Source organism: Oncorhynchus nerka, linkage group LG19 (assembly GCF_034236695.1).
Source record: "Oncorhynchus nerka isolate Pitt River linkage group LG19, Oner_Uvic_2.0, whole genome shotgun sequence".
NCBI classification, from domain to species: Eukaryota; Metazoa; Chordata; class Actinopteri; order Salmoniformes; family Salmonidae; genus Oncorhynchus; species Oncorhynchus nerka.
The window spans coordinates 28,739,667-28,765,070 of NC_088414.1; the positions used below are offsets into that span (position 1 = coordinate 28,739,667).

The 25,404-nt window shown below is 42.0% G+C and overlaps 1 protein-coding gene across 1 annotated transcript in view; it reads left to right on the top strand.

Annotated features, from left to right (window-relative positions):
* Window positions 1-516: 516 nt before the first annotated feature.
* LOC115101316 (pyruvate carboxylase, mitochondrial-like) overlaps window positions 517-25,404 on the top strand; it is a 97,318-nt gene continuing 72,430 nt past the window's right edge. Inside the window, exons 1-8 of the mRNA XM_029620703.2 lie at window positions 517-788; window positions 6,961-7,102; window positions 7,241-7,425; window positions 7,533-7,698; window positions 7,865-8,010; window positions 8,108-8,225; window positions 8,312-8,463; window positions 15,340-15,458. Of these exons, the coding sequence (XP_029476563.1) occupies window positions 6,961-7,102; window positions 7,241-7,425; window positions 7,533-7,698; window positions 7,865-8,010; window positions 8,108-8,225; window positions 8,312-8,463; window positions 15,340-15,458 (1,028 nt within the window). The 5' untranslated portion in view covers window positions 517-788. The remainder of the gene's footprint in view (window positions 789-6,960; window positions 7,103-7,240; window positions 7,426-7,532; window positions 7,699-7,864; window positions 8,011-8,107; window positions 8,226-8,311; window positions 8,464-15,339; window positions 15,459-25,404) is intronic.

Consider the following 25,404-nt stretch of genomic DNA (forward strand, 5'->3'; position numbering starts at 1 on the left):
GGCTGTAATGTAACAAAATGTGAAGGCTTTTGAGTACTTTCTGAATGCACTGTACATGTTTTTTTTTTTAATGTAGAATGAATAACAGTGCAATGTTATAATTACTCTAAAAATTTCACCATTTGTGTTTCACGGTGCTGTGTAGTATTAGCTGGCTGTTTCATGATAAACTCCTTGCACGATTCCTCTACCCCGTCAACCAATAGCTGAACAGGTGCGTGTGTGTGTATTGATTGACGTTGGGTATTACGAATAGCACACATTAATTCCAAACATTAGCCAGGGGTGTAATCCTTAGTTCAAACAGTTGAAAAACGTTTCGTTTTAAAATTTAAAGGAGAATTTCTGTTGGACAAATTCAGGTAGGTGTCTCCCTGTTTCGTTTCGTTTGCGAAACGTTTTACAACAGACTCAGCGGAAAGAATACACCCTTGAAACTAAATTGACGTAAGGAAAAATCTAACCAATAGCAGGTAGCCAAGGGGTGGGCGAGTCGTCTGAATGGGTTTAAATGTATTATCTCAATAGACAGCTAGCTAGTCATTATAACACCAGCCTTTTTTTCAGCCATCAAGGAGGACAGTTAGCTAGGGTGCACAGAAAAATCATAAAAGCCACATGCACTGAGGTAGATCAATTTACGCTGATTGAAGAGAAGAGCGAACTGCCAGCGACAGTCAAAAGCGCCACACCAACACCCATGCTAATGTCCGATAGCCACTGAACGTTAGCTGGGAGACTTTAAAGCCTCAGTCATTCACGCATTCTACTGTAGACTTGACCGTAAGGTAAGTTTTTTTGGTTTTGGATTTACAAGTCTTGGAGAAAAATAGACCATTTGGGGGTTGCTTATCCTGTGGTAGTTGGCCAATATCCATCCATCATACTATGTTTTTACATGCAGGTCCAGAGCTGCTAGCTAGTTAACAGTTGGTTGGCTAGCTAGCGAGTTAGCTATGCCAGTTACTGTAGCCCTTTCTCATGGAAGTTAGTTGGCTGTGAGGTGGCTGCATACTAAGCACCGAGCAAAAGTGTACACTGCAGCCGACAACTCCCTCAAATGATGGTGACATTTCCACATAGCTAGCCATTTAGAATTATCCGCGACAATGCCCTTTTGGACTCCAGTAAAAACTAGTGATGTACATATTCGTTATCTTCTGACTGACAAATAATACACCGAATGGACGTCGAACGTGAGAACATTGATTGAGATTGGTTTGTTTGCTCTTTCGATCAGTGAAGAACCTCGACTTTGGTGTTTCACCAAGCACTGGTGAATCGGTCAAGAGTTCAGTGGAACAGAAACTGTCTGGACAGTTCATTCATGTGCATGTTGTATAATGTGGTAATGTCTGGAAAGGATTCTCGTATAAAATCTAGTTTATAGCGTGCAACAACGTGTAACTTTTGGACTCCTGTTCACTCATTCTGATATATAGACCTAGCAGTGTTATTAAATTATTGTCCTCGGAACCCATGAGGTGTGTAGACAAGTCCGGGGTGCAGGCCAGACCCTTGGCTTGGGTATGCAGGACCAGTCTGAAGAACACTGCGGTGGCATAGCCTTTATTGTGCATTAGTGTCCCAACCATCTATTGTGACATTTCCTTATGGTTTCTACTTTTTTCATATCTTACCAACTGCTGTCCATGAATAAATCAGACTGTGATACCAGCTTTCTGGTATCCACTTAAGCAATAAGTCCGAGGGGGTGTGGTATATGTCCAATATACCAGGGCTAAGGGCTTTTCTTATGCGCAACGCGGTGTGCCTGCGTACAGCCTTTGGCCGTGGCATATTGGCCGTATGCCGCAAACCCCCGAGATGCCTTAATGCTATTATAAACTGGTTACCAATGTAATGAGAACTGTAAAAAAAAAATGTTTTTGTCATACCTGTGGTATATGGTCTGATATACCACAGCTTTCAGTCATTCAGCATTCAGGGCTCTAACCACACTGTTTCTGATCTGAAATAAAGCACTGCAAACACTTGAAGTTTACTTGCAAATCAGATTGTTGAACAAAATCACATTTGTACTAACTCTGCCGGCTGTCTGTGCGGTTTGTCTTTTTTCGGGTCAAAATTTGAGGAAATAGCAATAGTATTATTTACCCAACTGTTTAGCTTGCCGTTACTGCCATTGAGATTTCTATAACCTGGTACATGTGCAAAACCATGTAAATACCTGCAAGACTTCAGTTAGTATGCATACTTGAAGGCTACTTCTGTCTTGTGCACGTAAGGTGCCTTTAGGTGACAAGTCATAATAGCCACACACAGACACCTGCGTTTTGAAGTTGGCTTAATAATACTTTCCTGTGGATACATTTCCACAGACAGAAATCAGCTGACAATGGGTAGAGTAAGTTTAAATGTAATGTACATTTGGAACATGGGACATAGGTTTGCTTCAATAGAGAACAAGCTTTGGGGCTATAGCTGTCCCTACATTTTCAGTCTGCCACATTGCTAGACTTGTTTTTTGAATGTCATGGTTACCGATGGCATTTAGGCCTAGGTTCAAGTTACCCCTGCCAGGCTTATAGCTTACTAAACACTTAGCTGGGAAAGAGACTACGTTCAAATATGGCATGCTCTTCGTGCTAGCCTTTTTGTTTTCCACCTAAGGTGTATTTGTGTGTACTGTCTTAAGTTTGATTCCGGCTGATCAATCCCTTTAACAGAATACTTCGGGGTTCTGGCAATGAAGCCCTTTCTCTACTTTCCCAGAGTCGGCTGACCTAGTGGATAACATTTTTATATCTGGCAACTTCAAACTGCACTTTCCTCATTGCCAAAATCTAGAAGTATCCCTTTAAAGGAGAAGTTAACTTTGCATTTTGATGTAAAAGAAATCTGTATTTTGGATGCAAATTGCATGTTATAGTAGAGTCCACACACTTTTCTGCAATTTTACTTAAATGTAGCTTGTTCTGCAGTGCCAAGGCGTGGATAAAACATGCACAAAAACACCTAAATATACATCCTAGAAACCGCAATGCTCTCAGTATAGTGATGCAGGTCTTGTAGATGTATGTGAAATTGTCATTCCGAGCGATGTTCCATTTTGTGCCATTCGAGTGATTTCCCCTATCCACTTGTGATACTTCTCCGTGAAGCATGAGCACTCTGAAAAGTATGGCATGAGTCGCACAAAGTGGTATATAACGTTGAGGTTGAAGTTTGGAATCACACAATTTTAATATGTACAACATCTAAAGACCTGGATCACTACTGAGAGCGTTGCAGTTCTAAAATGAGATACTTGGGTGTTTTTGGAGCTTTTATTGTTTAATCCACTCCCTGGCACCTTTAAAATGTGCATATGGAAGTCCATCGCTGTTTGGGGTACATTTTTCAAAACCAATCAAAATAAATAGTGTGTGGACTCTTATATAACATGCCATTTACATCCAGAATGCAGATTTGGTAAAAAAAAAAAGTGCACTTTCTTATTTGATATAGCTGGATCTATGCAACATGTCATAGTACTCCACTCAAGCTTAGATCTTTTGAGGTTTGACAATGTCTCTAGGGCAAATATTGCTTAATTGAGCAGGAATTATTGTCGTTGCAGAAATCTGTCCTGCTACTTTGCCGAAGGTAGGCTTCCTGCAACACTTCTATTAGGTCAGAAGTCCTTCTCATATGTTTAATGGTAGTCTACGACATTGACTCCTTGTACTACAATTGTAGTTACTGTGAAGATTATTGCGGGCAAATCGTGAAGAAATTCAAATGCATTTCACCTACTCACCATGTTTCCAGAATCTAAAATGAATTGTTGAATGAAGGTGTTTGTTGTGAAGAGCATGCCAGATCTGTTCCAGATGAGTTGATAAAGTTGAGGCTTTGTTTCCTCAACACCGCTTCCATACCTCATGTATGTTTATAACTGCATGGTGGGGTTGTTTACCCAACAACAACCTCAACTTGCTACACTTGCTCTCTGGTTATATTCAGTGCTATCAACACAAGTAGCATATGTCTTGGCTACTGTGTTCAGAATGTTTAGGATTCAGCCTCTAAATTGAATAAAACTAAACTTTTGTAATGATGGTAGTAAACAGGCTACCACTTTTATTTTTCAGCCTACTAGTAACCGTTTACTTAATGCCACATCAGTGTTTGTTGAACTGAGTGTTTTTATGCGTGTTCAGTCATCTGGTTTTAAGACCAATTAATTGCCCCAACATGTTCTAGTATGTCTTGTGTGGTGGGAAAGACCAGCACAGAGACTAAGCCTGCCTACATGTAGACTGATTTGATGGGATATGTAAACCACCTTGTTCTGCCTGTCATGGCCCATTTTCAAAGCCATCAGGTTATTGATGGCCATGTTTAGGCCCATGTATTTATGAGTGACATATTGGCAATATTTGGGGAAGGATGGTAGTGAAGTCTCTGCATGTCACTAGGGCCCTAGTCCTATGCTATAGGTTGGTTTGTCACAGGGATTGACGTTACATTCTGAAAGGCACTTGCCCATCAGTAAGTTGGGAGCTTTAATAAAAATAAAAAATAAAAATTGGTTGCCTGAAGATTATGATCACTTGGTTGAAAAAGTAAACTAGCTATTTACATACAGAAGTGCCATACAGCCTGCCTTTCACCTACACATGGGGAAGGAATTAGAAACTGAGAACCCAAATGCTAAGAATTCCAGTAAATCAGTAAAAATCTCAGAACAAATTTAACTTGCTTGACTGCCATAAATTGTCTTTCACCTAATACAATCGGATGAACCAGAAAGGTCAGGTTTAGGCTACTGGAATTCTTTGCAGTTTGGTTGTTTTCAATGACCTGCCAAATGGGGCAGGCTCAACTTGCGGGACTGCTCAATTTACTTTCCCCAGGCAATAGGGCAACACCTTAATATCAATCCCTGAAATCTCAATGAAAGTTCTCTGTGAAGTATTAACTCATTAGGTAGTCAACTTATTACAGTAGCCATCACGTTTTACAATGTGAGGGCTGGGCTATTTCTCTTGTCTAGAAAGAAGGCACTTTAGGTGACAATGGAGAGGCTGTTCAAGGTCAGTCTGCTGATGCGAGGTCCTTGGTGCCAGACTTTCTCCAGAGCCCTCATTAAGCCATAAACACACCCTGTCAGCTTGAATACAGAACACAATGAAATACGTTTGCAGCTCATTTTTGGGTAGAAATGGTTGACAGGTCAAATTACAGTTGAAGACAATGTACCAGGCTATATTACAATAAGCTGCCTTTTAACATGTCTCTCAAATGATTGGACCAGAGGAATGTCGTCAAGAATATCCTGTTTCATTTGGCCCACTTCCATTCATTCAGCCTCTGACTAGCCTCGTTTCTTTTCTTTTTTTTTGTGCCAACTCTGCTCCCTCTTCTCTTTCCTTTTGCTTTATTTTCAAGTCATTTCTATTCATGGGAACATAGTGAAGTCTTAGGTTCATTCACCTGCATTTATTGAGGATGTTATAAATAAAGGATGTCACGTGCAGTAATGTACTAGGTTAGGGTTAAAATGGTTAGGGATTTCTTATCAATTCTTTGGTTTTATTCTAATGCCAACATGACAGTGCCATGAGAATTTCATAATAAATGGTATCATTTGTCAACATGGCAAAACAAATATTTGTTATCAAGGGGATCTGACATCAAAAGAGCATTCCTGCAAACTGCCCTTTTCTTTTTACCTTTGAACCTGTTATTGCAATGTGCGCTTTGCAGTATTTTGTTTTGTTTTGTCCCAATCTGTTTCATTTTCAACATGCAGTGCAGGTATAGCTATAATGAAGTGCCCGTATGATACGGACTTTTAAATTTGATGTCCTATATTTGGGATCACAAAGTACTGAATGTGATATGGTTTATCAGTCTCTTGCTCCTGCCAACGCAGCAGTGGACGTGCCATTGTTTATGCCAAACATTTTTAGTGTTGGGATTGAATTCTGGTGTATCAAACCATATCCACCTCTTAGTGTTGATCAGTTAGCCTGTTCATGTGACTACTACTTATACAGATGAGGTATTTCCAAATCTGGAGAACTGGTGGTCGGACCATGGACAACTGAGCTTTGTTATGCTGGAGTTACGAGAGGTCACTACGAGAGGTCACTAATGCTGCTGTATCGGCGGACCAGTCTCATGATATTGTCACATCAACAGGCCAACACTTCGGATACTCTGAAGGGTTTGGATTGATTTGTGTGCTAGGGTGGCGTGTTAAAGGCAGTTGGACATTCAACCATTTTATATTTAATTCTTGTTGTGTTCAAACCCAATTTAATTTCCCCTTGGCCTTTTCTAATGAATAAAGTATTGCTGAATTGATCTCCTCTACAGGTCCTCTGAATAGGAATGTTTTACTCTTTTCCCCATCTGCGTCCCATGGAGCTTCCACCCCTGCTGTGTTCATTCAGTCACTATTTGTTCAGATGGAAAGTGTTTACCAAACTATTTCTTTAAGTTCCACCTTTTTTTTTTTTGTCACTGACCCCTGGGTTGCACATGAATGCTTTGTTTAGTCAGTTGGTATGGAGTGTTAGGCCAGAGGTCTGGTACGAGTGTACTGTAATAGAGGTTAAAGATGTCCTCCAGCAATTTTATTTTGTATATTTTTTACATATAAAAAAAATACTTTTACTGTGAATGTGATATCTCAAGTATAAATGCAGTGAAGTACACACTTAAGGTAAAAAAATAAAAATAATGTTTGGTGCAAATGTTTCTAGACACAACTGATATTTCTACAGGTAAGTCAGGTATCTAGTATTCCCACATTCCTTCCAAGGTAAAGCAAAAGGAAGTGTTAGGCTTATTTTATCTGTTGTCTGCATCTTATCGCCTTGACAAGTTTGACATGTTTACTGTCCGTTAAGTCAGTCCCCATACGACTGTATTTAGGTCAGGACCTGTGTTGCATCATGCATGGGCTGTCTGTTTACTCCTTAACCACACCCTTCCTCTGTGAAGATGCTGCTGCACGTTGGAGGTATGCGTTCGGCCCTGGGGCTACTGGCTGTCAGGAGGGCATGCTGCCTGTCTCGCACCACCCACAACTCCCCTCAGACACTGGAATACAAGCCCATCAAAAAGGTCATGGTGGCCAATCGAGGTACCGTAACAATTTTCCTACCTTGGTATTTCTGACACTGAAATGTAAGCCAAATTGTTGTAGCTAGTTTCCTCTCACCACATGATTACATTTTCCTGAGACTGCATCATGACAGCTGAGTAATCCAACAACTTGTAGGTGAGATTGCCATCCGTGTGTTCCGGGCGTGCACTGAGCTGGGGATCCGGACAGTGGCTGTCTACTCTGAGCAAGACACCGGCCAGATGCACAGGCAGAAGGCAGATGAGGCTTACCTCATAGGGAAAGGCCTGCCGCCCGTGGCTGCCTACCTGGACATCCCTGACATCATCAAAGTTGCTAAGGTCAGAGATGTGAAAATATATTTTGGAAACTTTTCTGAACCAACTGTTACTGCTCTTAAAGATCACAGCTTTGTTTTTTTCCCACATCGTTTTATTATTTTTCTCAGGAAAATGATGTGGATGCAATCCACCCTGGGTATGGCTTCCTGTCTGAGCGATCAGACTTTGCTCAGGCATGTGTCGATGCTGGGGTACGCTTCATTGGCCCTTCCCCTGATGTGGTGCGCAAGATGGGAGACAAGGTGGAGGCTCGATCCATCGCTATCCGTGCAGGTAGGCCGGACACTCACTTACTGTCATGTTCAGGACCATCTGATGGATGTTTGTTTCGTGTCTTAAAGTAATTTCTTCAGCAAAATCATCAAACATACAGCTGACATTGTGTACTGTTAAGTTAACTGTTTAGTTAAGCTCATTGTTGGATTGTTTTTGCTTCCAGGAGTTCCAGTTGTACCAGGGACAGACGGTCCCATCACTTGCCTATCGGAGGCCCAGGAGTTCTCCAACACCTATGGCTTTCCCATCATCTTTAAGGCTGCCTACGGTGGTGGGGGCAGGGGAATGAGGGTGGTCAAAGAGTACGAGGCGAGTATAAATATCTGTGCCTAAGTAGAGGCTCCAGTCTGAGTGTTTTGTCTTTGTGCTGGCTGACTTATTGATCCCCGTCGGTTGACGTGTGTAGGAGCTGGAGGAGAACTATCAGCGTGCGTACTCTGAGGCCCTGGCTGCGTTTGGGAACGGTGCTCTTTTCGTGGAGAAGTTCATTGAGAGACCCAGACACATTGAAGTGCAGATCCTGGGTGAGTTTGTTAGACTGTTTTTGTTGCCTCTTTTAAAAGGGTTGTATACAGTAGATCTAATCACATTGTCATCCCATCTCTCCCAGGTGATAAGTATGGTAATGTTATCCACCTGTATGAGAGGGACTGCTCTATCCAGAGGAGGCACCAGAAGGTGGTAGAGATCGCCCCGGCTGTACAACTGGACCCACACCTCCGGGACAGACTCACCGCTGACTCTGTCAACCTGGCCAGACAGGTACAGGATGCAACACACACGCTTTATGATACATTCTTTTAATAGGGAGTGTAGAGCTGAAACCTTGTATTCCTTTGTCATTTTCATTTTTTAAATGTTTAGAATTTTGGCACTGCTGCCTTTTAAAATGGCTGAGCTGTATGTATTGGCAGTTTTGAATGGAATATCAGATGATCATTGTTAGAATTGAGTAGAGTTTAAGTCTGTTTTATTGTGCAAAAACACTTCTCACAGACACCATAAACATCAAGGATGAAAGTTGAGAAACCCTGAGTTTGTTCGTTCTTGGCCTTTCGTTCAAAACGGCTCATAATGAAAAATGTCCTACATTTAAAAAATAAAACAAATTAATTGTAGTAAGGAAAGCAAGGCAAGGCCCTCAAAGCACAATGTTTTAAATTCATTTATAAGCTACTCTGAGCCCTTCTAAATGGGTGTTCTCATTCGGTGTTGTGCTCATAGAGGCATTGGAGACGTGTGGGAGGAGGATGAGAACCTGGAAAGGAATATTCCAGTTTAAGAAAGGGATTTAGAGACCAAAAGAGCAATTTCGATTCATAAGTGTCCTACAGGGAAGGAAGAAAGGATCAAAGTAAAAGACTAGAGCCTAATTAAAGCAGTGGAAAGAAATTCCACCTGCAGGCTACCAATTGACACACTAGATGGCAGCATTCAACAACACAGATGGCCAGAGGAGACTGCCACTAGTAGTGAACTGTTGAGACTGCCACTCCCACTCACAATAAATATCACCTGTAAGGTGGCTTTCACACCATAGTGTTTACTCCCTTAGTTCGGTTGGTTTGAACTGGTATGAACACTATCCGCACTAAACAATGCACGGTGTATCGCTCAAAGGGTGGTCTCGGTCCGATTCGTACCGTTGTGCGGTTCGCTGCAGGTGAGATGGCAGTCTGGACCAAACACAAGGGGGGGCGGCGGCGGCCGTGGCAATATAGGCTACTGAATATAGTCTAGTCATGTAGCAGCTATTGTTTCGTGGGGGGATACAATGGAACAATAATGGAACTCTGATTCGAACTATAGCTCAGCACTGTGCTAAAATGTCCTAACAATACGCAATTGAAGAATTTCCTGATTGCAATCAAGCTGACTTATTTTGTTTTCTTGAGGTGGAAGCAATTACTTTGATCTGAAAACAGTTACTGTTGTCAGTGGCATCCCACCGATTTCCCCATCCTGTATGAGATAAACTTTTAGGCGTTGTGTACACTAGCTGGTGTGCCTGTCATGTTCACCCTTGAGCTAGCTGTATTTTGCAAGTGCAAATTTTGCTGTTTTTGGGATGGAAGAGGGATGCAGGGGGTGGGATGAGTTTGCCATGTTTGAGGGAGTGAAGAAAGACCTGTGATGTGCATGTGGCCCTCAATTTGGGATCGGCCACTGTTGAACTGCCTGAACTCATCCATTCAGCCTGATACCCAGACATGCACTACAGTGATCAGTCTCCCACCCTATTTGCTCTGTCAATAACTTAACAGAATGGAAAATATGACTACACTAGCATTGGTCTGTGTGAGGGAGAGAGAAAGAAATTGGGTGTGAGTGAGGGACAGAATTTCTCCATCTGTTCAATCATATGGCAGGGAGGAATGAAGAGGAGTGGTGACGAGAGCGTTTGGCTATGCATGCACTTCGACAAACCTGCTCTCCTAACGAAAACAAAACCCTGCCAGTGGTGGTTCATTAACAGACTCCTCCCACATGAGCACATTGTTTGCATATCAGATGTGTTAAGCCCTTCAGCATGTATTTCCACTAGGGTCCAGCTTGTCATGTCAAAGAGTTTCAAATTTGTTGGTCTTATCTATAAGTGAATTATAGAGTACATTTTAATGCTCAATGATTCTCCTGTTCTACTATCCTGTGGGATATCCATAGATAATCATATCTGACAGTCCATGACTTCTCTAAGGAGGATACTGTTCACCCATATACCTTTTATATAGCACCTTCCCCAGACCCTAGTAAAAAAAATATTTATTACTTTGATCTGTTATTTAAAGCTTTAATCATCTGCGGTTAATTTAGGTAACTTGATTACAACTTCATTAAAAGCGTGTGTTCCAGCCCTTTATCTCAGGAGTAAGCTGTGGACCAAAATATCAGTGTGAAACATGCTTTGGGTAGATTTAGTTATGATTTGAGATGAAATTTTGACTAGAATACTAGGGTAATAAATTCCTCCGATACATTAGAATACACGTGCTTGTCAAGGCGTGGTTATAGGGATCACTCTTGTATCTGAATTGAACATACAGTGTACACTGGGTGTGCAAAACATTATGAAAACACCTGCTCTTTCCATAAGACTGACCAGGTGGGAGCTATGATCCCTTATTGATGGGTTAAAGAAGGATTTTTAAGCCGTAACAAGTCTCAACATATTTCGATGTGATTGTGTGCTGATAGTTCGTGGGAAAGTGTTTTTACTCCAACCCCAGAAATGTTTGTCATTCAATTACAAAGCTACCACAAGGAGTTTTGAAAAGGTCAGAAAATAAAACTTGAATAACTGAAATTGCTAATGAAAAACTCAAAACTAGTTTGTAATATATTTTTGTCTCGTTTCCATGGTGACCACTCTACCCAGAGCCTCTTAAGAACATGTAGGGGTGTGGTCACAGCCTTGATACGGTCTCCTAATTCCATTCTTTTCTCTTCTAGCTCACATGCTCATTTAATTCATTTTACACTCCCACCCCCCCACACCATTGCACTCTCTCCAACTGAAAGCCTTGTATTTTTGTTGTCAACTGAGCCAGCATTGACATATTTAAAACAGCAGATTGCCTTAGTTTCTGAATTGTTGTGCTTGCATGTACAGTACCTGTTATTGGTGATAGGAACACTTGGCTTCCAATCTGCCGGTGTCTACCACGTCTCATCCCCGCTCCCGCTCCATCGGTCTCGTCCACGCTCCTGGGTCTCGTTCCTTATCCTTTGAAATGGTCCACACACGTAGCCGGTGTGGTGACGAGTGTGCAACTGCTCCTCTTCAACCTCAGGCGGCTGAATAAATTTGGATTGTCACCCAAAACCCTGACAAACTTTTACAGAAGCACAACCGAGAGCATCCTGTCGGGTTGTATCACAGCCTGGTACGGCAACTGCACCGCCCTCAACCGCAAGTCTCTCCAGAGGGTGGTGCACAACGCATCACCGGGGACAAACTACCTGCCCTCCATGACACCTACAGCACCCGATGTCACAGGAAGGCCAAAAAGATCAAGGGCAACAACCACCCGAGACGCTGCCTGTTCACACCGCTATCATCCAGAAGGAGTGGTCCGTACAGGTGCATCAAAGCTGGGCCCGAGAGACTGAAACAGCTTATATCAAGGCCATCAGACTGCTAAACAGCAATCACTAACTCTGAGAGGCCCACTGGCCACTTTAATAAATGCATCACTAGTCACTTTGAACAATGCCACTTTAATAATGTTTGTCTTTCATTACTCATCATATGTATATACTGTATTTTATACCATCTATTGCACCTTGCCTATGCTGTTTGGCCATCGCTCATCCATATATTTAAATGTACATATTCTCATTCACCCCTTTAGATTTGTGTGTATTAGGTAGTTGTTGGGAAATTGTTAGGTTACTTGTTAGGTATTACTGCACTGTTGGAACTAGAGCCACAAGCATTTTGCTACACTTGCATCAACATCTGCTAACCATGTTTATGTGACAATGTGATGTTTTGAAACAATTACTGCTTTGCATACAAGCCAGTGAATTGTATGCGTTACAGCTGGATGAGTCAACAGACTTGGCATGCACAGCTCCTGGTATTTGTTTTTGGAAGGCCAATTAAGACATCCTCTTCTGCAAACCACTGGACAGCTTTGTGACATCAAATGGACTTTGGTGGTAAAGATGTGTTATCTGTACTGATGGTGCAAAAGCCATGACGGGGAGACATAGTGGAGTGGTAAAGCGCATGCAAGCAGTTGCTCCCGATGCCACTTGGGTACACTGCAGCCTCCACTGAGAGACTCTTGCTGCCAAGGGAATGCCTGACAGCTTGAAATACATTTTGGACACTACAATGAAAGTGGTTCATTTTGTTAAAGCGAAGCACCTGAGTGTGTTGGGTGCGCAATTACGCAGGTACTTTTCCGAAATGTATGACACAAACAACTGGAGTCGTTATCCCTTTCATGCCCTGCCTGCAGTCCAGTTACTGATATCTGAACAAGAGAGCCTCATTGAAATTTCAACAAGCGGTTCTGTGAAAATGGAATTTAATCAGAACCCACTGCCAGATTTCTGGATTGGGCTGCGCTCCGAGTATCCTGCCTTGGCACATCGCGCTGTTACGACACTGATGCCCTTTGCAACCAGGTACCTATGTGAGAGTGGATTCTCGGTCCTCATTAGCATGAGAACTAAATACAGGCACAGACTGTGTGGAAAATGATTTAAAACACTCTCTCCAATACAACCCAACATTGCAGAGTTGTGCATCCTTTCAAGCACACCCTTCTCATTAAACTTATTCACAATTTTTGATGACTAGTAAGGTTTTCTATGTAAGATGGTTAAATAAAGAGTGAAATGATTTATTTGTGCCTTGGTCCTATAAGAGCCCTTTGTCACAACCAGTCTCATGGGAAGTGATATTCACACTCTTAATAAATGCTTCATATTGTGTGTGTGTGGCAGGCTTACAATGATTGCAAAAAACACAATTTGAGAGTGCGTTGAGCGCACTGAAGGTTGAATATTTTGAAGGGGTACGGTCTATAAATAGTTTGGGAACCACTGCCGTAGAGGATAAGTATACAAACAGCCCATAATGGAAATGCAGCCTGTTCTATGAAAACAGTTGTGGAATATGGGTGCAAGCAGCGCTCCCCCTGGCAGGGGTTGTAATTGTATTGAAATGACTGATGCTATTTGCTGTGGCACTCCCATTTTTAAGTTTTATTACCAAACATTTATTGTAATTAAGTTTTCATACCCCTAATTCCATATTTTGCTGTTACAGCCTCAATATTTTTTCTCACACTTCTACACAATACCCCATAATGACAAAGTGAAATGTTTTGTTAATTTATTGAACATTATATATAGAAACCTCTCATTTACATGGTGTTTCACATCCCTGAGTCAATAAATGTTAGAATATACTTTGGCAACGATTACAGCTTTGTCTTTCTGGCTAGGTATTTAAGAGCTTTCCACACCTGGATTGTACAATATTTGCACATTATTATTTTAGAAAATCTTCAAGGTCTTTCAAGTTGGTTGTTTATCATTGGTAAAGATTTTTAAGCGGTTTCCCTCTAGGATTTTGCCTGTGCTAAGCTCTTCATTTATTTATTTGTATTTTTTATCCCACTCCAAAAATGTCCTTGATGACAACCATACCCATAACATGATGCAGCCACCACCATGAAGTGGTACTCAGTGATGTTTGATTTTCCCCAAACATAGCTCTTTGTATTCAGAAGATAAAGATTTCTTTGCCACATTTTTTGCGATTTTACTTTAGTGCTGTATTGGAAACAGGATGCATGTTTTGGAGGATTTTTATTTATTTACAAGATTCCTTATTTTCACTGACATTTAGGTTAGTCCTGCAGAGTAAGTACAATGCTTATCCATCCTCAGTTTTCTATCACAGCCATTAAACTCGTAACTGTTTTAAAGTTACCATTGCCCTCACGGTGAAATCCCTGAGTGATTTCCTTCCTCTCCGGCAACGGAGTTGGTAAGGACGCCTGCATCTTTGTATTGATACTAATTACACTTTGGATGGTGTAACTCCACCATGCTCAAAGGGATATTGAATGTCTCCTTTTTTTTTTTTTAATTTTAAAAACTTTTTTTTACCCATCGGTGCCCTTTGCGAGGCATTGGAAACCCTCGCTGGTCTTCGGTTGAATCTGTTTTGAAATTCACTGTTCAACTAAGGGAACTTATCTGTGCGGGATACAGAGCTGAGGTAGTTATTCAAACATGTTGCACACAGTGACTCCATTTGAACTTATTTGACTTGTTAAGCAAATGTTTACCCCTGAACTTATTTGGGCTTGCCATAGCAAAGGGGTTGAAATACGTATTGACAGACATTTGTCTCTTTGTTTACCAAAAAAAAAATATATTCAATAATCTTTAAACATTTTTATCTTGACATTATGGGGAGATTGTGTGTCGGCCTGTGACCTAAAATCTCAATTGAATACATTTTAAATTCAGGCTGTAACACCTTGGAAAAAGTCAAGGCGTGTGAATACTTTCTGAAGGCACTGTACATACACAGCACTTATCCTGTGTGACATGAACTGCCTAGCCATGAGCCTGCACCTTCACGTGGGTGACTGAATGGATGAGCGGGTGCCTGCCTAGCTGGCAGAGATTAGTTTTGGGCAAGGGATGAATTTCAGTGGTTCAGATTTCAGTGAATTTGGCTAGTGCTATTTTGACACCCCGCAGCGCTGTGGAGGGGGAAATGGGCTGATTATATTAAATCCTGCTTCCTCTTTGGCTGAGCTCTAAGGCTGTCTAAAAATGACTATAATCACAATGGGATATCGCAGTCTTCAGTAGATATTAGCTGGCAGTCTTGTCATTTTCCCTTTTTTAATTTTTTTAATTTTTTAGATTTAGTTTTCTGTAGTAGCGGGGGGAGAAACTGATTCAGTATGTGTGAGACTTGGTTTATTCTTTGTATGAAGTTAATTTTAGCTTTTGAAACACAGAACGTGTAAACTCTTCCAATAGAATTCAGAATTTATCAAGAAATCCAGGCATACTTATTTCTTCAAATGTCTTTCCATGTCCTCAGGTAGGTGAGGAAGTAGAGGTTTGCATCTAATTGGATTTGTCCTGTGTGTACAGGTGGGCTATGAGAACGCTGGCACGGTGGAGTTCCTGGTGGATAAACATGGAAGGCACTACTTCATCGAGGTCAACTCCCGCCTACAGGTGGAGCACACCGTTACCGAGCAGGTCACAGAGTAAGTTAGACATTAACGAGGAGGCCATGGCCGTTACTTGGCATTACAATGTCACTTCTCTGACGACCTGTAAGACTGTTCCCTGTCTGGTCAAATTATGTCTGTTCATGGTAAGTGTCAAGACTGTCCTTTTGCTCACTGTCTTTATAAAGGTTGGGTCCCAATACTTCTAAATGGCTTCATTGTGTCAACTTAACTGAAAACAATATGTAGGTAAAAACATGGCAAACCCATATCCATGTAGATATTCTGGCAAATCCATGAAGGTATTCTGGCAAATCCATGAAGGTATTCTGGCAAATCCATGAAGGTATTCTGGCAAATCCATGAAGGTATTCTGGCAAATCCATGAAGGTATTCTGGCAAATCCATGAAGGTATTCTGGCAAATCCATGAAGGTATTCTGGCAAATCCATGAAGGTATTCTGGCAAATCCATGAAGGTATTCTGGCAAATCCATGAAGGTATTCTGGCAAATCCATGAAGGTATTCTGGCAAATCCATGAAGGTATTCTGGCAAATCCATGAAGGTATTCTGGCAAATCCATGAAGGTATTCTGGCAAATCCATGAAGGTATTCTGGCAAATCCATGAAGGTATTCTGGCAAATCCATGAAGGTATTCTGGCAAATCCATGAAGGTATTCTGGCAAATCCATGAAGGTATTCTGGCAAATCCATGTAGGTATTCTACATTCTGGCAAATCCATGTAGGTATTCTACATTCTGGCAAACTTAGGGCTGTTAAGGTCATGAAATGTTGGATGACCCTAATTGTCCATTCGAATAGCAAAACACAGAACGGGCGTCTGTATTCAAGTAAATGATGGCATAATGAGTGGACTGGCGGCCATTTGTGAGGTGTACCCATAGGTGCAAAGCGGGAGGTAAAAGCAGGAAGTGTACCCACCAATATGTGCTGTGATTTGTTAATTCATCTCAACTGAGAATGTGGTAGCTGCAGCCCAATATGACGACCAGTGTATGGAAAGGAGTGGGTGTATGGAAAGCACTCTGCTATAGTGTACTGTTTTTAGCTGTTTCTTACCACGCCAACTACTGTACCGCAAGAGTTTGGACTTCTGTTTTGAAGCCAGAGGATGAGTTTGAGTTGTATTTCACTGTTTTACACAATTTTAAATGTTCAGCTATAAAACTGATGATTTGTTTATTTTTGATTAATTATTGATGGGAGGGCTGTTGCGTCATAGGTTGTATGCTTATACTTACCGTGACTGTCAACTTGATGTTGGTTACTAGTTAACTAATTCCCACGCTCCTGCTGGATGGTAGTGCTTGTTGAGTGGGAGCGAAGGGCTGTTGCCGATAATGTGACATCTAGATGGTTATCAATATTAGTCATTTCGTGTTGGCTGCTATCGTACTTGAAATGAAATCAAATCATAAGTCATATACATGAATTTAAATCCATATAGTCATGTAGGTAATCTAGTCAGTATTTCCAGATGAGTGGACAAAAGAAAGAGCCTTTTGGAGTGAGTCTAGCCAATGAATGAGTGTTTTTAGTTTCTGTTTTTTTTCTGCTTGATTGTTATTGTTGACTTGGGTTTCCTCTGCTTGGGAACTTGATTGAAGAGTTAAGTTTATCATGGAGGAAGAAAAGGAACCAGATGCGAAGACATGATACTACTTAGTCAAGGACTGAACATCTTGCTTTGTGATAACGCAAAGGAACCCTACAGAAGTGTCGTACCGATGAAGTAAATGGACTGCTATAGCAGATGCTTAAGAACATTATGTTCTTATGCCGTTTTCCCTTTCCATATAAATCACAGTCCAGGTTGTCTGAGTTCTACATTAAGAGCCAGAATCCTAGTCCACAAATAGTCTCGCAGTGCTATGTCATTTGGACTTCCTACTCTGGACACTAAAGATGATGAAATGCCTAATCTCACCTGTCAAATGCATTTAGAGGTGAAACGCTGACAATAGCATGCACTTATCAGATGCAGCAAAGTCCTCTATTTAATAATTCAGGAGGGATGAAAGCAAAGCAGCATCATTTTTTAACACTGACTCACACAAATTGATATGAATTGTTTTTTTTGTGTGTTTCTCCTGTGCTCCTGGCACAGACTTCTGTATTTGTGACTGTCTGGTCGCGTGGAAGGAATGTAGGTTCATTCATTATAAATGTCCATCTTGTCACATGAAATTGAAACTGTCAGACTGCAATTGGCATTCAGCGGGAGCACTCCTCTGAGTGATTGGGTCTGGAAATGCACTTGATTCTTCTTATTTCGGAAACTCTCCAAAAAGGCATTTGAGCCACGCCCACCAGCCGCTGGCCATGTTCTCCTCCAGCTGGGTTGAATTCTCAGGACTGAATATAGTGCTCTGGTGAGGTAGGTTATTACACGACAGCTCTGTTTTTTGCTGTCTGCCCCCACCTTTTATCATGACTTTCAATTGGTCACAGTGATTAAGACCAATTAAGGCCACCTTCTGTCATTTCCGAGTTAGTTGTGTGGTAATGGGAATCACTGGAAATGGGCCATGAAATCGCAATGTGTTAACTCCTCAAACTCTGACTTCCCCAGTCTCATAATAGCATTTCTCTCATTTCAGTCAATGTTCATCTGTCCTTTTTTGGTGCATTCATCCTTTTTCTTGCATTGCCATAACTTTCCTCTCTAGGAACAGTATCCTGCTGTATGGAGGCCATGTACAGTGCATTTGGAAAGTATTCAGACCCCTTCCACTTGTTCCACATGATGCTGCCACCACCATGCGTCACTGTAGGGATGGTGCCTGCCAGGTTTTCTCCAAACGTAATGCTTGGCATTCAGGCCAAAGAGTTCAATGTTGGTTTCATCAGACCAGAGAATCTTGTTTCTCATGGTCTGAGGCATCTAAAGGACTTTTAGCAGTCCAAGAGGGCTGTCATGTACCTTTTCTACAGTAGTGGCTTCCGTCTGGCCACTCTACCATAAAGGCCTGATTGATGGAGTTCTGCAGAGATGGTTGTCTTTCTGGAAGGCTTAGTTTTGTTTGTTTGAAAGTATATTGGAAGTTCATGGTAGCTACCTAGCTTATGTTGGCTCCCGAGACGCAGTTGGCATCAGTTGCTGGGACTGCTTTTATCTTTCCAGTGATCCTGTTGACCAAGGACCGTTCTGAGGAGCTATTTGGCATCACATCTAGCCTAGCTGCTAGCTAGCTGGACATCAAGCTGGCAATGTTTATTTGAGCGCAGCCCACAACGTGGTTAGCCATTGTGGCTGGGACGGCAGATTGTCCCTGGTTTGTGGCTGTCTAGTACCCTGCTGTTGGTTTTCAATTTTCCTGTGACCTGCCCTGTCTGGAATTGCGAGGAGTAACAGCCTAACATGCGTTGATAGCTACCATGACAAAGCCCAAAGCCGGCGGTAGTACCATTTTTGAGGACAGTGCCAGTGATGTCTCTATCACACGTTTAGGATCTTTTAAACAAAAAGAGACCTATAAGCAAGAAAAGTGTTTTGTCCAAATACTCGGATTCTACTAATAAAAGAATGGACAACCTGACCAGAGGTCCAGGACCTGAAGAACAGTAAGCAGAACAGTGTACCAGAAGAGGGAAGAACTGATCCCAGCCATGAAAGCTGCCAGAGCTTGTGGAGACATTGTGTACTTCCATTACGACACTCATTGTCCACCCTCCCTCCCAGAAGCCTGCAAGGGATGAGAGCGAGCCAAGCCTATGGGTTTGTAGCCTCAACCCCGCAGCGCACGCACCAATTTATTAATGGACTGCTAAATGTATATATTTTTTTCTCTTGCTTGGTCTGCTCTTTTAAATATTATGTCTCTCTGATAAGCTACCCAGGAAAGGGCTGAAAATAGCCCATATTAATACATGTAGCCTTAGCAAGTTATTGATTTCATGAACCTTCTATCATCTGATAACATTAATATATTAGCCATTTCTGAGACTCCCTTAGATAATTAATGTGATTTATACATCAGTAGCAATACAAGGATATAACATCTATAGAAGAGACAAATGCTTATTGGGGGACAAATGCTTATCAGAGCCATATTCCTGTAATGCTTAGATCTTAAGTGTTGTGGTTGCAGGTTCACTTGGCACATCTAAAGCCTTTTCTTTTCGGGTGTTGCTGTAGGTCACCAAGTGCTAACAGTCAGTATCTAAATCATATGTGTGACCTGCTTGATAGTGTGTGTGACGTAAACAGTGCTTTCTTGGGGACCTGAATATTGACTGGTTTTCATCAAGCTGTCCGCTCAAGAGGAAGCTTCTCACTGTAACCAGTTCCTGTAATCTGGTTCAGGTTATTAATCAAATCACATTTATTTATATAGCCCTTCTTACATCAGCTGATATCTCAAGTGCTGTACAGAAACACAGCCTAAAACCCCAAACAGCAAGCAATGCAAGTGTTGAAGCACGGCTAGAAACAACTCCCTAGAAAGGCCAAAACCTAGGAAGAAACTTAGAGGAACCAGGCTGAGGGGTGGTCAGTCCTCTGGCTGTGCCGGGTGGAGATTATAACAGAACATGGCCAAGATGTTCATAAATGACCAGCATGGTAATAATAATAATAATAATCCCAGTAGTTGTCGAGGGTGCAGCAAGTCAGCACCTCAGGAGTAAATGTCAGTTGAATTTTCATAGCCGATCATTAGGAGTATCTCTACCGCTCCTGCTGTCTCTAGAGTTGAAAACAGCAGGTCTGGGACAGGTTGCACATCCGATGAACAGGTCAGGGTTCCATAGCTGCAGGCCGAACAGTTGAAACTGGAGCAGCAGCACGGCCAGGTGGACTGGGGACAGCAAGGAGTCATCATGCCAGGTAGTCCTGAGGCATGGTCCTAGGGCTCAGGTCCTCCGAGAGAGAAAGAAAGAGCGAATTAAAGAGAGCATACTTAAATTCACACAGGACACCGGATAAGACAGGAGAAGTACTCCAGATATAACAAACTGACCCTAGCCCCCCGACACAAACTACTGCAGAATAAACACTGGAGGCTGAGACAGGAGGGGTCGGGGAACACTGGCCCCGTCCAGACGGGGCCAAACAGGCAGGATATAACCCCACCCACTTTGCCAAAGCACAGTCCCCACACCACTAGAGGGATATCTTCAACCACCGACTTACCATCCTGAGACAAGGCCGAGTATAGCCCACGAAGATCTCCGCCACGGCACAACCCAAGGAGGGGCGCCCACCCAGACAGGAAGATCACATCAGTGACTCAACCCACTCAAGTGACTCACCCCTCCTAGGGACGGTATGAAAGAGCACCAGTAAGCCAGTGACTCAGCCCCTGTAATAGGGATAGAGGCAGAGAATCCCAGTGGAAAGAGGGGAACCGGCCAGGCAGAGACAGCAAGGGCGGTTCGTTGCTCCAGAGCCTTTCCGTTCACCTTCACACTCCTGGGCCAGACTACACTCAATCATATGACCCGCTGAAGAGATGAGTCATCAATACAAGACTTAAAGGTTGAGACAGAGTCTGCGTCTCTCACATGTGTAGGCAGACCATTCCATAAAAATTGAGCTCTATAGGAGAAAGCCCTGCCTCTAGCTGTTTGCTTAGAATTTCTAGGGACAATTAATCAACCAACCAGGGTGTTTTATAGCACTACAGGAACAAGATCATCCACATGTATCGATCACATTTTTACTAATGCTGTATACCTTTGTTCTAAAGCTATATCCATACCCATTGGATGCAGTGATCACAATATAGTGGCTATATCCAGGAAAGCCAAAGTTCCAACAGCTGGGCCTAAAATGGTCATACAAAAGAATTTGTGACTTATGTGGATGATTGATAATGTCACAGGCCGGCTCATAGCCTGTGGCAAAAATGAGGGGATGCGAACAACAGGTATAGGCCAATTAAAAAATGTTCTTTATTGTAAACAAAACTAACTTTAAACTAAGAACACTAAGTCATTTGGGCTAAACCCAACTGCTTTCTTGCACTACTTCACGAGCAGCTAGTAACAGCCAAGGTAACCCCTCCTCCCAATCTGCAGAGTTCTGTACAATATGTACGAAGCAAGGATTTTAAAGTTTGATGAAAACATTCCAAAGCTCCCTGGCTCTGGGCATGGAATGCAGTAGACTTGTTGTGTTTAACTTTAAGCTGTTTGAGTACCTGGGCAAATAAATGGGAGGTAAAGTTAGACCCCAGATCTGACTGGATGATTTTTGGAATCCCAAATGTTGAAATAAATTGGGTTATGGTACGCAAGGAAAAAGCTGCCGGATATCTGGTTGCTTGACACATAACCGTTTCATAAGTAGCTATGACCTGACTTGGACCTTGGTAAAGTCCCAACACAATCGATAATAAGATGCTCAAAAGGTTGCCCTATGGCTGTTATTGGATACAAAGGTGCTGGCTTTACAACCTGGTTTGACTTGCTTGTGCGCTGACACGTATCACAAGTTTTAATAAACTGAGATACATCCCGCTTTAAACGTGGCCAGAAAAAATAACGAAGTATGCTATCATAAGTTTTACGAACACCCATATGACCTGCCACATCACCATGTGAAGTTTGCAACACTTTATTTCGCAAAGTAGTAGGTACAACTATTTGAAAGACTGGTTCTCCTAGACCCTGATCATAGTGTGGAACCCATTTCCTGACCAACAGCCCATCCAGAAGAAAATAACACTGAGCACTATTCCTCACCACTGAATCAGGAACAACTTTGTCAAACAGATCAGCCAAGTTAGAATCGGCCTTTTGCTCAGCCATCAATGAATCTCTAGAACTAGTCAACTGTTCTGTCTGGAGTTTGACTGGCAACTCAAGACTTTCTGGCTTACTCTCAATCTCCTTACGAGAGGCTGCGCGGGTAACCGCACAAACTGGAAATACCTCAGACATAGTTTTGATCCGGCGATTCCCTTGCAGGTGACACTGAAGGTTGCTTCTTACAGATGTTTAATTTGCCATCTCCCCACACCTTACTACCTGCCAAGTCATTCCCCAAAATCATGTGGACTCCCTCTACTGGCAACTGGGGTCTAACCCCAACATCTACACCACCCTCTACCATACCACATTTTAGGGTAACTTCATGTAAAGGACAAGAGAATGGAACTAAACCCATACCACATATCAGTGACCATCAGGTTCTTGGTCTCCTCCCTGACCAAGGCCCTTCTCCCCCGATTGCTCAGTTTGGCAGGGCGGCCAGCTCTAGGAAGGGTCTTGGTGGTGCCAAACTTCAATTTGAGAATGATGGAGGCCGCTGTTTCTTTGGACAATTTCACTGCTGCAGAAATGTTTGTACCCTTCCAAGATCTGTGCCTTGACACAATCCTGTCTCAGAGCTCGACGTAAAATTCCTTCGACCTCATAGCTAGGTTTTTAGCTCTGACCTGCACTGTCAACTGTGGGACCTTATATACAGGTGTGTGTATATATGACATGATTTGGAAAGGCTTATATATTGGACATGATTTGGAAAGGCCAATTCATGTCCAATCAATTGAATTTACCACAGGTGGACTTCAATCAAGTTGTAGAAACAGCTCAAGGATCAATGGAAACGATTCATCTGAGCTCAATTTTGAGTCTCATAGCAAAGGGTCTGAATACTTATGTAAATAAGTTATTTCATATATTTTCTAAATAAATTAGCAAACATTTCTAAACCTGTTTTCACTTTGTCTTTATGGGGTAGTGTGTGTAGATTGATGAACACTTAATTTAATCAATTTTAGAACAAGGCTGTAATGAAATGTGGAAAAAGGGGTTTAAATAATTTCTTAATGGTGTGTGTGTGTATATATGTATATATATCATACACATACATACTATGGGTGGAGTGTTGTGCTTTCCCTTCTACATATTCAGGCTTATGGCAGACCTCAATTCTCTCAGCATTTGCACTACTCCAATTCTCCTTCCCACTCCTCTCCCTCAATTAAATTCTCTTTCTGCAGTGTGTGTCTACAGCTCAGTCATTATAGGCTGTCTGTCACTGACCCTATAATGGGTTTCAAATCACTGAGTTGTGGCTAGATTGCAGCTGCACATTTGTCTAGTCTGCGAGAAATTAGGAATGGGAAACGCGAGCGGGGAGAGGGAGAAGGGTACTAAACTGGCACACAAGGATGAGGAAAGCTCGTCAACGGATTGATGTTGGGGCTGGTTTAAAGATGACCTGGATCTTATCCATATAGCGATGGGGTAAAGCGGAGAGACTTTCAGTGGAAGGGTTTTAGGTTATTATGCGGAGAGGGGCATTTTCCCCCACACCAGCGCCACATGCGCCGCATGGCATCAGCAATTAAAGTGGAATAGGAAATCAGACTGTATATAGGAACCCCCCCACCTTTCTGTCTCCCCCTCCCTCCCTCTGCTTCCAGCTCATATCACATATTTGGTTTTGTGCAATGCAGTCTCCTCCGCCTCTCCTCTGTCCTCGTTTCCTTCTGTATTTTTCTTGTTATTGTCCTCTTCCTTTTCTTTCTTACCACCCCAACACTGTTTGGAACTGTAGCAGAATGTCCGTCTTGTGGTCTCTGGATATAGGAGTTAGATTAGGTAACAGAACAAAGCAGGGACTCACTGTTTACAGCATGGCTGACATGTTTAAAGGGATTACTGCCCCCATTTGTTGTCATGTGTTAGAGACGTTGGTTAAGCTAACACAGTTGTGCATCTTAGATATTTCACCATGCCTAAGTCGAGAAGAAACGTATGAGGCAGAATCTGCTTACCCCCCCAAGTGATCTCACCAGATGAGCCCTACGCCTGTTGACTTGAAATGCGGCCACTTACTCCTAAATGAAAGAAACCTCATCAAGTGGATAAAACGTATGACCGGGTACTCGTCTAAAGAGCCGTGTTGAGAATGAACACCGCTACATAAATGTCATGTTCCAGGCTGCAACTAAATTTATAGATTTGCGTAATTATCTTACAATGAACACTTTTTAGTTTGACCCTGTTTGTAGTGAAAATCTTTTGTCTTTAAGTGCTTTTTCTACATCAAATGTATTGCCTGGGGAAGATTATTCCTGTTTTAGATAGGTTTGTATTTGGTTATTCATGAGCTTATGATTATATTTGCGTACAATTTGGTGATTGGGAAACTTTGCCAACAAAGAAATAATGGTATAAATTAAATGCAAGTATGAAAATATTGTTGTGTTCAAGTTAGTCAGTTGTTCTCGGCCTGTACAGTTCTTCCTGTATTTGGTTGTCGGTTTGGAAGAAATTCTGTCTTTATGACACGCAGTATCCAGTCTACTCCAAGGCCTGAAATGATCTTATCTTGTCATGTATTGTATCAAAACATTTGGCCTGTGTGTTTGAGAGTTCATAAAGTGTGTCACTAGCAGCCAAAATAATTAAATTTCATAGCTAGGTTTCCATTGAACTGGTGACAAATTTTTCAAACAAATGTTCTAAAATTCACAAAGAAAATATGCATTTTTTTCCCCACTGTTGGTGTTTCCACCAAATAGACTAAAAATCAGTGTGAAAAGACTTAGTGCACACAATGTACTTCTTCGCTTATGTTTTCATGTACCGAATAAAAATGTTAAGTTCAATGCGTTTCCATCGCATTTGAATTTTTGTCAAGCATCGATCAATTCACCAGTCAGACCCTCAATGTTTATTGGAAAGGAGCATAAAGAACACATGTGCACTTTTACCACCCTGTGCAGTTAATCATACTTATCTTTAGCCTAATAAATTGCATGGTTTCCCGAGTCGTAGTCTGAGGACCACACACCATTTCGTGTGACTCTAAGGTTACTTTGATATGATGGGCATTACCCCCGCTATTTCGCTCAGAATAAATTTTACAGACACAAAGATCCCACCATGTTGAACAAATAAATGATATGTCGGCTTTTATTAAATTGTATGGAAACGACCAGGTTCCATCACAGCTGTCTTTTTTTTTTTTTTTTTTTTTTTTTGATACGGTATGACTTAA